Here is a 16629-nt window from a genome sequence, read left to right on the forward strand (position 1 = left end):
AAACAAAACAAAACACCCCCACTCCCCGCAAGCCACCTTTTTATTATAATAAGGAGTTAAGTTCCTGGAACTTGTGTGTTGAAATGCCTTTAAGCAAATGTTATCATTTGTTTCCTTTCTCAATGTGGTGCCAGTAGGAGGAATTTTTGGCCTGCAGTTTCTGATTATGGCACATTTCATTGGCAATAACAGGAATGAAGGAGTTTGTGTGAGAACTTTGCCTTTAGCTCTTTTAAATGCTAAGTTTTAATTTATGCGTTAATTACTTTTTACATTGACAGAAGCTAAATGAAGTATCAGCTCTGATATGGTTAATGTGTCCTGGTATTTTCAGTTGTCATATTCAGGCTTAGGGTAGCCTCTAGGATTTTCAAGCCCTATTGTCAGCTTTTTTCTGAGGTGGATGTGTGGGACCAGATGGACTGGGAACAAAAGTAGGAAGTAGACTTCAGTAGTAAGAAAGACTTCACTTGGAAGGGAGTCTGTAGGAGTTGTGCCCTGTTGTAGCTGTGTGTACAGAAAATGTTATTTCGTTCCTTTTCCCCCTCTGTGCTGTCCTTCTGACTCCTGCTACTCTACTCTTGAAATCTGGGATTGTGAATCATCTCTGCCACCACTGCCTGCCTTTCCTGGAGTATCAACTGTTAATGTGGCTTACAGCATTATCAACCTCTCTCAATTATTTTTCAACAATCCTGGGAGTCTGGAGAGGTCCTGGTAGACTGGAAGCTGGCAAATGTTGTGCCGATTTTCAAGAAGGGTCAGAAAGAAGACCCTAGCAATTACAGGCCTGTCAGTCTCACATCAGTGCCTGGTAAAATCATGGAGAAGATGGTTCTCGAACGTATTGAGGCGCACCTGGGGGACAAAGCAGTCCTTGGTCCCAGCCAGCATGGGTTTGTGAAGGGTAGGTCCTGCCTAACTAACCTGATTTCCTTTTATGATAAGATCACCCGTATGGTGGACCAAGGGAAACCAGCTGATGTGATTTTTTTGGACTTCAGCAAGGCTTTTGACACGGTTTCCCATAGGATCCTACTGGACAAAATGTCCAGCATATAGCTAAATAAAAACATCATACGATGGGTGAGCAATTGGCTAACGGGCAGGGCCCAAAGGGTTATGGTGAATGGGGCTGCGTCAGGCTGGCGGGCGGTCACCAGTGGGGTCCCTCAAGGCTCCATTTTAGGGCCGGTACTTTTCAATATTTTTATAAACGATCTGGATGTAGGAATAGAAGGTATTTTGAGCAAGTTTGCTGATGACACCAAACTTGGAGGAGTTGTGGACTGTGTTGAGGGTGGAAAGGCCTTGCAGAGGGATCTGGATAGGTTGGAGAGCTGGGCGATCGCCAACCGCATGAAGTTCAATAAGAGCAAGTGCCGGGTCCTGCACCTGGGACGGGGAAACCCTGGCTGCACGTACAGACTGGGCGATGAGACGCTGGAGAGCAGCCTAGAAGAGAGGGATCTGGGGGTCGTGGTAGACAGCAAGTTGAATATGAGCCGGCAGTGTGCCCTGGCAGCCAGGAGGGCCAACCGTGTCCTGGGGTGCATCAAGCACGGCATCGCTAGTAGGTCAAGGGAGGTGATTGTCCCGCTCTACTCTGCGCTGGTGCGGCCTCACCTCGAGTACTGTGTGCAGTTCTGGGCACCACAGTATAAAAAGGACATGAAACTGTTGGAGAGTGTCCAGAGGAGGGCTACGAAGATGGTGAAAGGCCTGGAGGGGAAGACGTATGAGGAACGGCTGAGGGCACTGGGCCTGTTCAGCCTGGAGAAGAGGAGGCTGAGGGGAGACCTCATTGCAGTCTACAACTTCCTCGTAAGGGGGTGTCGAGAGGCAGGAGACCTTTTCTCCATTAACACCAGCGACAGGACCCGCGGGAACGGGGTTAAGCTGAGGCAGGGGAAGTTTAGGCTTGACATCAGGAGGGGGTTCTTCACAGAGAGAGTGGTTGCACACTGGAACAGGCTCCCCAGGGAAGTGGTCACTGCAACGAGCCTGACTGAATTTAAGAAGAGATTGGACTGTGCACTTAGTCACATGGTCTGAACTTTTGGGTAGACCTGTGCGGTGTCAAGAGTTGGACTTGATGATCCTTAAGGGTCCCTTCCAACTCAGGATATTCTATGATTCTATGATCATCTGTAACCCAGATATCTGCAGGATCTATGGGAATAGAGGCATCTCTCCTCTGTCTTTGTCCTCCCCTCTCTTACACTTAACCTCTCAAAAAAAAGTCTCTCTATATATTTTTATGTTTGCAAACTGCTACTCAGTTCTTAAACTGGTATACGGTCCCTGTTTTCACCTTCCTTTTTCCAGTTTCCAAATTCCTTCACAGCTGTGATGTGGTTCTAAAGAAGAGTTTATGATTCCTACCTGGGGAACTTCATAATCAGCTTGAAGGTTTCCTGACGTTAATCCACTCAGCAGGACTATTTCGTTTTCCTTCGGTGGTTGTACATTCATAGAACTGATGAGTTTGGGGAGATTTGGAGAGACGCTGATCAGTTTCTGTAGTTTGAAAGACAGATTTTGCTCTCAGGTAATGAAGTCTGAGTTGTGCAGTTATATTCATAAATAACAAAATGAAATACAACGTAGGCATTCCTTTAGAAAGCTTAAACTTACTATTTCGAGTTCATCAAAAGTGGAACTGGCAGCATTAAAATGCATGTTCTTCCTTTTGAGCCCCCAGGCCATGACTATGGTGACAGTGTGAGCTCCTGCACAGCACTGCAGTAGGACAATCTGTCATCCCTTACACTGGTATGTGCTAAAGAGCTTGACTGCCTTTGCACATCTAAATGCTTGGCTTTCCTATTACAAGAGAGTTCCTAAGAGACTGAGAACACTGTGTTTGTTGCTGAATCTTTTCTGGTTTAGACAATAAGTATGGTAATGAGAATAGGGCAAAGCTTTCAGGCATATGATAGGCAAGGACCCAAAGGGAAAGTTAGCTTTAAATTGCTGATCAAATTAATGCATTTCTAAGTCTGGCATAACAAAAGTATTAATACACAGATGGAATATACGCTTCTTTGCTGCTCCACTGGACACTTTCATGACCTTTCATTTGTAATGATGCAGTCGCTTTCTGGCTGTCATGTATTTGCTAGAGCCAAAGATGGCAATAACAATAACATCAATCATGCTTAGTAACACAGGAAATTTGTACTGCAATACTGCTACAGTCCCAGTGGTGTGCCAGTAAGTATCTGGGCTCATTTGTGCACGAAGGCCAGACAAGGAGGACAATACCTGCTCTAAGAGTGCTTGCAGTCCTTTCTTGCCGAGGATCTCAGTGTGCGTTATGAACAGGAAATCAAGGACAACCCGTTCCAGAGGAAGTAAATACCACTTCCATTTTATACACGAACAGAACTCATCAAATGGCAAAGCCATTAAGGGAATGCAGATCTCCTGTACCCAGCCCCATGCTTTAGTTACTATGCAATTCAATGACACTTTACTTTTTCCTTTTCATCTTTAGAATGATAATCTTGCAGTACTGTTATTTTTCCTCAGAGTGAATTAAATTAGATATAATAAAACTTTCTGGCTTAGCAAATCTAATTCGGTTTTGGGGAACAATTTACTTTTCAGTAGACTGATCTTCAGATGGGGCTAAGTATTTATATTTGACATAACTAAATTCAGCACTTCAGTTTGACATTTCAGTATAGCTCAAAAAAGTTCTCATCTTTTTTTTTTTTTTTTAAATTATAACCTTTCTGTTATCACACACATTTCTTTACATATCTCTATCTTTTACTGCTTAAATTGCCACATTCTATCAGATTTTTTAGGTACAAAATTATGACTTTTGAATTTGCTTTTTGTTCAGAATAAAAAATAATGGAAAGATGATTACGCCTTTAAAAAAAACAATAAAAAGCCCTCCAACAGTGTAACCTGTTTCAAGGTCCAGAGGATAATGCAAAACCCCAACAGTATCTATTAGTAAATAATTATATATTTCATATGAATGACAGCTATGCTAACATATTTTCTTATGTTACACACTTTCACTGCATTAGTGGGTATTAAAACCCCACCTCACTCAAAGCCAATTTACATTAAATGCAGTACTATAGGAAGAATACACAATGCCTGTGCTAGCATCGAGTGTTTTATTATCTACACTGAAAATTAAAATATCAGCCCTAGTCACACCTAATGAATGTGTTGACTCTGCACCAGAAAGTGCATTTGTAAAACGAGCCCAAAAAGTGTGGTTGTGCTGGTACAAGTCACGAGTCACGGGAGGTGGCAGGGGTGGGCGCCCCGGGGGGCAGTGCTTGGGGGCTGCTGACTCTGCTGGGAACAAAGCTACTGGTGGCCACATGAAGCGTGCCAGTGCTGTGTGCACTGCTGCTGTAGGGCTGAGGTAAAAATCATGCTTCTGCTGCTTTCAGAGGTGATTTGTGCTTGTGAAAGAATAAACTCACCTCCAGCTATTGTAAACAGTGGCTGCATTAAACCAGTTTAAGGATTAGCTAGCAAAATGATTGTTTATTAGAAAACAACTGGTACTTTTGTGGGATCAGTGAAGTTAAACCTCTCAATCTGTTCTGCACAGTTAACCTGCTGATTCAACAGAAAAATAATTTTTCTGCAAGAAACTGTATTTATTTTTGTCACCTGAATTTTCACAGATCCAAGACGTAGAAAACGGCATAGAGAAACAGCTAATTTACAACTTGCAGAAGGCAACTAGTTCCCTACATCGGTTGTCCTCCCATGAGCTAAAATGGTTCCAGCAAACTAACCTAAATGCTTTACTGAGGAACCCCCTGAATGGCCAGGAGACCCTGCCTTTGAGCACTTACCACATACTGCTGCGAGCAGTTACGTGTCAGGCATAGGCACCAAGCCAGGATGATGGAAGTGAACCGGTAAAGGAAGATGTAAGCTCAAAATTGGTTATTGGGCCATACCTTTAAAATGTGAGTTCCTCAGATTTGAGAATGTTTTGGAATGAGCATACATATTTTAAATAGAATATCATGACATAGTTTGTCTTAGTTTTTTGTAAAGTAACCAAGATTTTTTTCTTTTTTTTTTCTATATATATTTAAATCCCCCCTTTTTTCCTACCCCTCTAAACTTTCAGTTAAGCAGGTCAAACACACATCTAGTTCTGTTTTATCTAATCTTTTCCTCAAGACCACACATTCAAACCACCTGCAGTTTGAGTGAGATGGGTCAAATGACTAAAGTTTCAAAGGCTTTTTGACAATAGCAAAGAGTGACTTCAGAAATGATTTTGATGTATTATCGTGTCAAATTAAATACCTGGATGTATGACACATCCAAGTCTCTGACAAAACCATGGCTGAGCAAGAAGTCCACTGACAGGATAAATGCTGTTAATTCACAGGTTGCAGTAATAAAGTAGGCATTTCGGGGATGGGAATAAGAAAAGCTACAAAATAGGGACAGGCGTTGAAATGCATTCATTTCATGGTGCATTCCGTTCTGTAAGAGCTAAATTCTGTCTTTGAATTGTCCATAGAATTTTGATCTGGGTTTGTTTTGGAAAGTCCTGGTGTATCTACATTCATTGTACATGTTATTAGGACAGAAATTGTTACCTGTTGCACTTGCTCATCGCTGCAATCATCTCTATTTGCATCTAAATTCACAAAGCAAACCTGAAATAAGAAAGAAAACAGTAGCTTACAAAGTCACGCTAGAATGGTAGCAACTCTTTTTAAGCCAATTTATGTTCCTTTTCTACTCTTGTAGCTGAATATGTGCAGTGTTTTCCCAGTGCAAGAAAAGTTAGCAAGGAGAACAGCAAAACTCTTAAAAATAAAATAAAATAAAAAGTACAAAAAAGGGACAGAAGAAGATTCATGGCTTCACCTGCTCTGACAATTATTTCATCTCATGAATGGGCAAATGTTGCTGATAAATTGTAATACAGAGGTTAGAGGAAAAGATACAGGAAATATTAAAAATGCATTTGATCACGTGTCAGAAATTATTCATGTCTTGCTTTTCCAATGAATTCCTCTTTTCAGCCACTTGCTACTAAATCTTTTCTAAGTGCAAGTATGGGTATCTGTACAAATTGTGAGTTTCTTCTAGAGTTTTCTCCATGTCAAAGAAATACTGTAGTGTTTTTTCCAAACAAGAAGTTCATAAGCCAATTTGCAAGCAGAAGTTTTCAGTGCTAACCAGGTACTACAGTAGGTAGCAGAGAACAGCTTAATATTTGCTAGGTTTATGTGTGATTCATTGTTAGATACTATTTTTAACTATGAGGTCTTTTACCCCTTCTCTAGTCACCATCAGTTTCAGCAACCTTTTAGTGGCAGTGAGACTGGCTTAAACAGCATCTTCAGGTCTGTTACAGTTTAAACCAAAGTCTGGCACAGATTCAGGGTTGAGCTAATGCCAAAAATGTATTCCAAACAAATTGCAGATCCAGACTTTACATTCTCTGAGTTGAGATTTTTTATTTTTTTTTCAGTAAGCTGTAAATATTTCTTTCCCTAACTCCATGTAAAATTCCCCTCGAAAAGTAAAATGCTCTGAATTATGTCCTTTACCAATATTCTTGTGTTAGGCATCCAAGCTTATCTTGTGTGCCTGCTTTTAACCCAAGACAACATTGATTTCAGCTTATATATGCACATACCATATGTACAGATTATGACCATCTGCAGCAACAGCCAGCACAGCAGATGGAAAGATCCAGCCAGACCTCCCATTATGAACCAAAAAAACCCCAACCTCAGTAAGAAAGCTTTAGCCCTTTAGAATGTTTTAATGGCTTAATGCATCTTTATATGAACTTAAAAACATATTTTCCAACGCTTCTCCAATTTAAAGAAAATATATTTCTCTGCCTGACAATGTCAACAATCAGGATGTGCAACAGTCATCTGTGTTTCATGGCTGGCAGAGTTTTAAGATAGTTATTAAAATGTTGAAATTATGGAATATTAAAAATACCCTATAGCAATACAGCTTGGTAGTTGCATAATGTCCTGAACACATGACAGTTTATCACATAGACAAAAATCTCTCTTAACTTTTCACTGGGATTTTACATGCAGTCATTTCGCACACTGGCAATAGGTGCTTATTACAAAGCATTAGGAAACTACGCTGTTCCACACACACTTTGGTGTTCACAAAAGTGATACCTGAGTCCACAGGTGCACGGCAGTGTGTGTGCTCAAAGACACGTTCATTTGGCAGCTGGAGTAGGAATACTGGAAGGCATATGGCTGGTTTCTGGTCCTCTCAAGCAGGCTTACTACTGTACCGAAGTCAGGGCTCTTGCTTAGGACCTTTGTTTTCAAGCCCTCAGAAATGTAAGGTCTAATTTTGCACTGGATTAGGTGTAAAGGCTTTATGAAAAAGCTATGTTGGAGCAGTTTTGTCTGTGCATAGGCATTTGCTACCTAGCCATTGGTAGGATGGTGTGCTATATATACACTGGCACTTCCAACAGGGACACTGACTGCCATCCTAAAAACATGCCTGTTCCAAGCAGCCAGATAAATCATCATCTGTTTCATGTGCTGTGGATTGCATGTAACTCACTAATGCCCTGGGAGAAGAAATAACAGTATATGCAGGACTATCTGTTAAAGTCATATCCTGTTTCTTTCATCTACATTTTATTTTCAGACCTCAATGAACTGATTATGTAACTCGTGCAGCAGTACTGAATGCAGTTTCCAAATACACTCATCAATTCCATTGACATTGATTTATTACACTGTCTTGTCACTGTAGTCTCTTAGCGCTTTCCGGTTCTGTGCATTTTACAGTTTTAATTGTAGGCAATTTTCACACAAAAATAGTTTCAGACCAGTGAAAGGCACTGAAGAACTGGTTTACTTTTTCCTATCCTTTTGCTGTTTGCTTTGAGATTAACTCTGCTTTGAGTAGGTAGTGGGACTAGATAACCGCCTCATCATAAAAGAACTCTTCAGCTCCATCCTAGCAGGCTCTGCACTGCTGCTACAGTCTAGAAAATTCATTGTGAGGATATTAGTTCTTGGAGATGCTTCATTGGGGGTGCTTGAAGAGAACACCACCAGTCTGAAGAATCTCTGTCAGTAGGTGGAGTATGACCATGTAAAGACAGTATCAAAATGCTGAAGTGGCGATGAGAAAATTCAGGTGGCACAAACCACTTCATTCAGGCCACTCTGATGCTGTATATATAACAGCTGATTGCCATCAGCTTTGGGGTAGCTCATCCAGGGTCACTAGCAGGCTGGATTTGGTGCCATACACCCCAGCATAGGCTCAACTTCTACATATGTGCACGGATTTGTGGTGGAACTGTGCAGAACTCACTGCTGTGCTGGTTGCTATATCCATGTAAATGCTGTCCAGAAACTAAGCTTACAGGGACTTCTTGTCCCAGGTCTGTGCTGCTCTGCTTCTTCCATCCTCTCTCCTGTCTTCTCTCATAGGACCAAGTCTATTTAGATGTGCAAGGTTCCAATTCAGACAGCCCAGGAGAGAGTTAGAGGAGATAACCAGTTTGGGACTGCACTTCAGTGTGCCTATAAGATTGTAAGACTCACATTTAGCTTCCTACTAACAGAAGTGAAAAAGATCATTAGCCCCAGGAGAGATTATGGGAGAAAAAAAATCTGAGCAGGCAGTTCCTGGGTGCAAAGTAAAATATGGTTTAAATGCCAAAGCCTGAGGACATGTGGGATAAAAAAGCATGTCCTAGGAAGGCTGAGTAACTGCTGAGATGGAGGCTGGTAGCAGTTCTGTATACAAAACCAGCCTGAGAGAATGCAGTCCTCAAGGGCAAAGAGTTTGAGCAGTGACTGTACCTCCATAGCAAAGAAGGCAAGTTCAAATTGTGTTCCTTGCACCTTAAGCTCTCCCCAGTGACATTCAGTAGTGATTTAATTCTCTTTACAAATTAGCAACTTAAGAGTCCAATGGTGGGAGGAGGAAAAGGGCTGTATGGCAGGGCAGTCAGCCGCCTCTCCTCCTGTCCCTGTCTGCGTAACATGGGTAAGATGCTCTCACAATACAGCTTTTAAATTAGTATTAACCTGACTCTGCTAGTGCCCTTGCTCCTTCTGCCCTATGTGAGAAACATTCATCTCACATTAATGCTGTGATGTTTTTCTGATTTTTTTTAAAACATTATCCTTTGAGAAACTGAAGACCTGGAGTTTATGACCACCTTGTTTCCCATCTCTGTGATGGGCTGGTGTTGTCTGTTCTCAGGATGTGGATTGTTTTTTATATGCTAACATCCTACTGGAACGCTTTATCTTTTTTTTTTTTTTTTTAATTATTATCATTTTTTTTTAGTTTTAATTTGCAGTTATGAAGGTACTGTTTGCGAAGAGGGTTGTGAAATTTTACAGCAACTATGATTGCTTTGACAGTTGTCTTTAAGGATTTAATGGAGTGTCTGACCTCACTCATTTCTGCTCTCAGCAGTAGCTCTGCAGTGTGATGGCAGTTTTGCAATACTGAGCTCTCTTCTCATCTTAATTTCATTGGTACAAAAGTAGGAAAACAATACAGTTGCTCCAAACTTATAACAAATACAAACAATATGCTCTAAACTATTAGAGCCAAGTCAGAGTCTCCTGGTTTCTAGAAAGATAGTTTAAACCACCATAATTTCCCCATAGCACAGTAACCAAATATAGTGACTCCAAGTCCTCGCTCACCAGAATGGTGTCTGTTTTGTACAACATACAGCTGCATGTTGGGCTCCCTTAGGAGCTGAAGTCAGCAAAAGCTCAAGATAAAAATATTGTTTTACTTCATGCATCTGAATCAAAGTAAACTGTAACCCACAGGAAAGAGAAGTGGCAGTGTGCCATGTTTTGTCCAGAAATGTTCAGTAATCTTTTTCTCTTTGAAAGTGACCAGCAACATTTACACATTTTTGACTTATATTAGGATGGCTTATATTAGTTCTGGCAATGCAATTATAGCTTAATTTTTTTTTTCTTTTTAAGATCACTGGTTCTGATGGTTATCAAAATGCTGGTCTGCAAGACTCCCTAAAAGAGCTTGCACTTTATTTTCACTTGAATTATTTATGCCAATGTAAAGTTTAAATAAAAACACTGGGACCTCTTCTGATCTGTAAGGGCCCCTAATTATTGATCTGACTGTTCTTCTTTGAACTTGCAGCTTTTTGAATCTTATAATTCCAATAGAATTTCAACTGCCATTTAATATTTTTTCTTACAAGGTCAAACCAAATATCTGCAAAACGATGATTTCTTAATAAATGTTCTAAAATGTCACAAGATTACCCTTTCATTAATAATTAATCTTATAATTTTGGGGATCCTATGAGTTTTTTCACATCTTGGCTTTGTACAAATAAGTCTTTTTTACTCGAAAGAAGTCTGCTTGCACAAGTTTTTGGGAAGTATGTGTCTTTGGTCATTTCAAAACAATCATTTAAAGAAAAAACTAACTGATGCTTGAGATGTGTTTGGATAATGAAAAGCTTCTATAAGGGTTGCACTGTGACTCAGTGAGACTTGAGAGAGTAGAAGTCTTCCTACACTGCAGCTTCAGAAATCAGAGGTCTTGGAGCAACTCCGAGTTTAATGGGAGTCTTGTTACTGATGACACAGTGACCTCCCCAGCAAATATGCGTGTGTTGGGTGCAGAACTTCACAGGAATGACCCTGCATCCATCAAGGCCAAAAGCAACATCCTACCCAATATTTCTATTCTTTGCTTGTCTCCCATGAACATTAAGTTTTGTGTTTCTACATCACCATTTTAATTTGCAGATTGGGGTCAAAAATAGTCCTTGCTGCAGAAGGAATAAAAACTATTATGGCTCATGTAAGACCACCAAGTTAATGTATATTTCCATAAAACCCTACATTCACGTTAGTCTTCTTGAATTACATTTTTGCTAGGCCTTATGCTTGCTTATTTTCTTTCTTTCTATATGCATTTAAATGTCATGTACAGTCTTAGAGAACTAGATAATGTAAGCGTGACAGTTAACAAAGCTGAGAACTCCGATTTTAAGGCTAGCTTGAATAAAACAGTGATACATCTAAACCAATAAGCCCTAATTTATACCATAATTTAGCTTCATTGTAGTTAATCTTGTCTTTCTCCATTTCCTATGTGTTAAGATTGTTGACACGGAAAAATTATGGTTCCATTAGACCATGGCAGGGGATGTTATTTTCAATTAGGATTTTTTCCTGAGCAAAATAATGAGTATAGATCTGAGATCAGTTTGTGGGTGGCACAGAAGCAAGTCCTGCTTCTTCTCCTCCTCCTGCTTCCTTTGATCTCCTGCTCAGTAGGGCAGGCCAGTGACTTAACTAAATCTCAGTGCAGCCTCGAACAGTATGTCAGTTACAGGACCGCTTCAGGAAGCCAAAGACTAAACTTCATAAAACAGTACTACCAAATTTTAGACACTTTAAGGGAAAAGATTGCATGGAAATTGTTGAAACTTTCAGTTGTCAAAATGCCATGAAGTTTTAACTGTTGCAGCTAACTAAAGGGCAGGCTCTGTTAAATAAATGCACTAAAGGATATAAATTATTTAATGGTTTGGAAAAATGATCTCTTTAACAATGAAAGCAAAATGAAAGAGACTCCCTGCAGCCTTGAATTTCCAATTCTTTGGCAGTCTCTGCTTAGGCCAGTCTTGGTACGCCAAGAAATATAACTGCCCATAGTCTACAAAGTCAAACAGATGCATTCTTTAATCTTATAGGTAACTGAAGTGAGGAATTAACACAATCTTGGATATATGGAAAACACTGATGGTGCATCAAATGAATGTTCATATTTCTGGGACAGTTGAATATTTGTCTACTATTTCTTAACACATCTAGATAGTCTCATTTGGTAAAATGTTGCTCTAAAGTACTATGAAAGTCATTTGTTTTTCAAGAATCAAGAAAGGTAAGTAAAAAGAATAAGTGCATAAATCCATTCTCCTTATCTGTCCATGTCGGTTCTATTGTGCACAAAAGAGCAGGCATTTTCAGTGCTTGTGAGAGACAGTGAAGTAAATGCTGTGAAGCCTAATATAAAAATGCAAATGTTTTTGCTAAACAGAGATATCAAGCGAAAACATTCTATAGGAGTGTCTATAGGGGAATGATTAGCTGCAAGTTCCAGCTGTTCCAAGTCTCTGGGGTGTATGATCAGCAGGTAGTACCAAAGCATAAGTATATCCATCAGCTGGATGGAAGGAGTGAATTGTGTTAAAATCTAGATGTAAGCTGTTAGATCAGAAGTTAAGATAGAAATATCTGGAAAATATATATTTAACTGAGTGAGATAGCTCTTACATTCAGAAATGTTTATCATGTCATGATGGTACCTAGTATGATATTTTTTTCCCTTTTGTAGTACAATGTTAATGTGCATAATGGTTTAGCCTGTATTTTTCATATTTGTGCTGTCATTTGCACTGTGGGGAAGTTGTGCTACAGACTAGTGTCCCCTGAGCATAGGTGCCTCTCCTCTGGGCTGCAGCAGAGGGGAAGGGCTAGAGGAGTGGTACTTTGCAGGGCTGCAGTCAAATTCAGCAGCACCAAGGTTGTCACAGTTTCTGAAACAAGTCTCCTGATAAATATTAGCTCAAAGCCTTCTGCAGAAAGGATTTCAGGACTGGGTCCTGTGGATCAGAAATTGTCTCTAGATGAAAAACAATCCACTTTGCTACTTAGTGTGATCCTTCTGTAGCACAGGCACAGCATACTGTAACTTTTCCCTGCTTTTGAGAAGATGAAGTGTGAACTAATTAAGGAAGGAAACATGGACATTTGCTGGTGGACTTTTACTGAACTCAACTATATGATAAATATACATCAATATACATATTAGGAATAAAAATCAAGTTTATAACATATGATTAGGCCAATGCCCTAAACTCTTTCCTCTCCTCCTCAAGTCCTCCTCCAGTGCTTTTCTTGCTTCCTGGATCATGATTAATTTTTTTAGCCAATACTCATATTTTTCTCTCCTGCGACAATGAGTACTTCATCTTATCCTTAACAGCACTGGCATTCAGCCTACAAAAGACCAGCTACAGATGACCAGTGTTACAACAAGCAGAAATTAGTTTTATAATGGAAACAGTTTGGTGAAAGTGTTCTTAGATGTTACCAATAAGGTGTGTGGAACTAACATAGTCACTCTAGGTATCTCTAGGTGAAGTTGAAGTACAAATAAAAATAAATAAATCTCTTATTCTGTAAATGAACCAATTGATTGTTTTAGAGACTTTCTCACAGAAAACAAACTCTTATCAACACAGCTAGTGGTTTCCACTGCAATTCAGAAGATAACATGTCCTGTTCTCAGCACTGAGTTGACAACACATGACATGGTCTCTAAATTCATCAATTCACAATCTCTAAATAGAGCCTTAAATCTACTAACTTACAGGAGTTCAGTTACACAAAATGCCCTCTGCTTTGTGGGTCCTCTCTTAACAGTGTGTTTCAAACCAAGGGCCAATTCCCCAGCTTCTCTAGCTCAGTCTTTTGCTATGGCCTTTGCTCCTGCTGTGGCTCACCAGTCTCTATTTTCAGCATTTCTGACTGAAGTTCTATAATAAAGATAGCGTATGGTTTGCCAACAGCTTCTGTCATGTCAAACTACATGTAGGTCTGGACGGCCTGACCTCTGTTTCCACTGAAGGAGACTTGCACAGCATCTGTCTGCTCACACACACTTTATAAATTCCAGGGCAGCTCTGCCCCAGCAGTTAGACAGGTTATAAACTGAGCTCTGAAGCAGCAAGATTGTTAGAAAAAGTAGTAGTATTACATGTTGTTGTGCTTGTGAAATGGTGCAGAAACAAGCTGAATTTCTGATGGGATACATGAGTGCTGGAATTCAAAAGGCTCTCTCACCCATGTAGTAATGTTTCAAGGTTAACTTTTTTAGCATCTTGAGATGTAAGCTCTGATGGGCACTTTCCCCTCAGAAGAACATTTGTGAAGGTGCGGCCTTGTCTGGATTCTGTGCTGTGCAGGAAGGCGCAGGCTTCACACACAGCCAGTGTGCTTACAGTCTCCCAGTGCCACCTGCACTCATGAGGCCAGTACAAACTTCTGTCTCTGGGACCCCTGAACTCTATTATGTACTTAAACAGATGTTATCCAACAACTTCAAAAGCTACTGCAGGTTGTCACCTGGGCTCACCTAGACTGCGTGTCCTCACAAGCTATGTCATGACTGGAAATTAAGATCTAATCTCCAGCACGCAGAATGGTAGCTCTGCATAGCATACTGGATCCTACAAACCGTGGAGGAGTCGCAAGAACAACGCTGGTGGGGCAGAAGCACCAGTTCCTCCCACTGTCAGCACTGGTGGTGACACAGTCTGTCTCCTGATCAAGGCTACTCACCCTCTTGCCTTCTTCCTTCTTCTCACCCACCTCCCACATACCATCAGGGCTTTAAGTTTGACTTGGAAAAAGCTGAAGCCCAATGCTTAATTTCTGTTGTTGGTGTCTGTTTCTGTAGGAGATTGTTTGACATGGCTCTGTGAAGACATTGGTCCCCTCTGTTTTTCTATTTGGGGCTCTCAGAGACATCAGGGGAGGCTCTGTTGCCAAATGTGTCCCTGAAAGGAGTGGGCCCGCAGGTCTGTCTGCTTCTGCATAAGTGCAGGTTCACTTTGGTGCTGCCCTCTCTTGCTCTCTGCCTATTTTTAGAGGACTGTTTTGTGTAAGCATCCATAAAAATTATCTAAGATATCACCATCTCTGATCCCACATTTTAATTTTTTTTTTTTTTTAAATGAAATCATGAATCACCATGCCTACCATGCTTGGAGAATGTGTTGTTCAGTCACATTAAAAAGATCCATCAAGTCAGTTAATTTGACATCTTAAATACATGCTCTCAAAACCCTAAATGCCACTGCATAATTAGAAAGAAAGGCTTGACTGAACTTTGAGATTTCCTTTTTTTCCCCCTTCTCCTTTATTCATTTGCTCCCCCCTCAGCTTGGATTTGCTCTTTCATTGTTCTCAGTTGAGCCTGAAATTATTAGTATTGGTAAACAGGCAAACAGAAACTGCAATTAGGCTTCTTTACTGTCGCTGTAATCCTAGGTATTCTCTTTATTCTTAAAAACAATATTTTAACTAAATTAACTCTAATTTGACTACTTTGTCAAAATATTTTTATGCACACAAATCTACAGCTAATTTGGGACAATGTTTTGCCTAATTACATGTAGTTTTTGAGAGATATAGGTCTTGACCCAGTTGAAGTATGATTTATTGATTTCCAGAATCTAGTATTAAATAGCAAAGATAAATCATTTCCTCTCACGGAGTTCTTTAAACATCTTTCAGGAGAGGGGGGAAAAAAAGGAGGGATGTGGGAAAGGGGATCTGGAAGAAGTTATCTTTCCCAAATGCACTGTTTAAGAAGCAAGATGGGAAATTCTCTTAACTATTTATAGTGCATAAAGTGATTTTAACTGGAAAGCCTTATTTTGGTGAATTTGACATTGATTCTTTCTAAACGCTTGGAAAAATTACTTAGAAAAGCATGATTCTACCCACGTTTGTATAGCATCAGTTGAAGAGAACATAAAAGGTCTCAGCTAAACATATTCTGCTGGAATCTGGAGGAGAGGGCTACCACATCAGAACTGTCGATACCATCCCCAGCCCCTGTGTGTCAGGCCAAGTAGCTGTTCTGCGCTCACCTATTTGCAAGTATTTTCCAAGCTAGACCACACATCTGCTGAAATTGTGGATGTTCTTCTACTAAGTTAAACAGAAGGAAACAGAAATAAAGATCTTTCTGCTTGTGAGTCAGTTAGATTCTTAGCTTTACCATTCCCATTTTTAAGCTCTGAAGCTCAGAAAACCTGAGATGTTCATTCTACATATATATAAGAATTGCATTTATATAACTGTCAGGAGAAAAAAATGTCTGAAAAGACTGGGGTATTTTAGAACAAGCTCCTTAAACAAAACAAGAGTTTTGTAGCTTCCAATTTATCATATCTGAAATGACAAGGCTGAAAATTAAAAGGATGTTTCTGGTCTAAGCTTTCTTCTAGTGCTAAACAAGCTTCTACCAGAAAAACTACTTCCTTCCGTGTAAGCTTCTTAAACCTCTAGCTCCTATGTGAACAGGACTGTGAGGCTCCCTGCCATACTTTCTGTGGCTAGTCACCTAATTCCGGCTCATCCCCTAATTTGGGCTCCCGTTGCAGTGTGACAGAGGTCTGCAAGATCCTACAGTGATGATTAAAGTCAGGGCTTTTGTAGCTCCCAGTGTATCTGTAGAAGAGCAAAGAGATGAGAAATCCTGACATCTAGTTAAGGATTTGACTGGATCTTTCTGGAAAAGGAGCAAGAAAACCTCTCAGCCTGAGCTAGTTTGCTGCAACACTGCCAGGAACAGAAATTTAGGTAATTTCAGAAGCACTGTGTGGTGTGGTTCCTGATTGTTTTCTGACTTATGCTGATACTTCAGGAAAGGAAATCTCTCTACAAAACAGAACCCCCATCTCTGCTTCTCATAGCTGGTGGTAAGTTGTTCTTAATTATTGTAGGAAAAAAAGTCATGTGCTGATACTATGATGATATAATGGATGCTGTATGGATGTAGTTGATCACTCAGTTC

The 16629-nt window shown here is 40.2% G+C and overlaps 1 protein-coding gene and 1 long non-coding RNA gene across 11 annotated transcripts in view; one reads left to right on the top strand and one right to left on the bottom strand.

Annotated features, from left to right (window-relative positions):
* LOC137860988 (uncharacterized) overlaps nucleotides 1-16629 on the top strand; it is a 196984-nt gene that overhangs the window by 22645 nt on the left and 157710 nt on the right. The gene's annotated exons all lie outside the window — the stretch shown is intronic.
* The window catches only part of SPHKAP (SPHK1 interactor, AKAP domain containing), a 98066-nt gene that overhangs the window by 18628 nt on the left and 62809 nt on the right, over nucleotides 1-16629 (bottom strand). For all 10 annotated transcript variants that reach the window (XM_068691863.1, XM_068691859.1, XM_068691860.1 and 7 more), the window contains 2 exons: nucleotides 5604-5663; nucleotides 2386-2520 (listed from right to left, as the gene is read on the bottom strand). In XM_068691863.1, the coding sequence (XP_068547964.1) occupies nucleotides 2386-2520; nucleotides 5604-5663 (195 nt within the window). The remainder of the gene's footprint in view (nucleotides 1-2385; nucleotides 2521-5603; nucleotides 5664-16629) is intronic.

The sequence above is a fragment of the Anas acuta genome, chromosome 9 (assembly GCF_963932015.1).
Source record: "Anas acuta chromosome 9, bAnaAcu1.1, whole genome shotgun sequence".
Classification (NCBI taxonomy): Eukaryota; Metazoa; Chordata; class Aves; order Anseriformes; family Anatidae; genus Anas; species Anas acuta.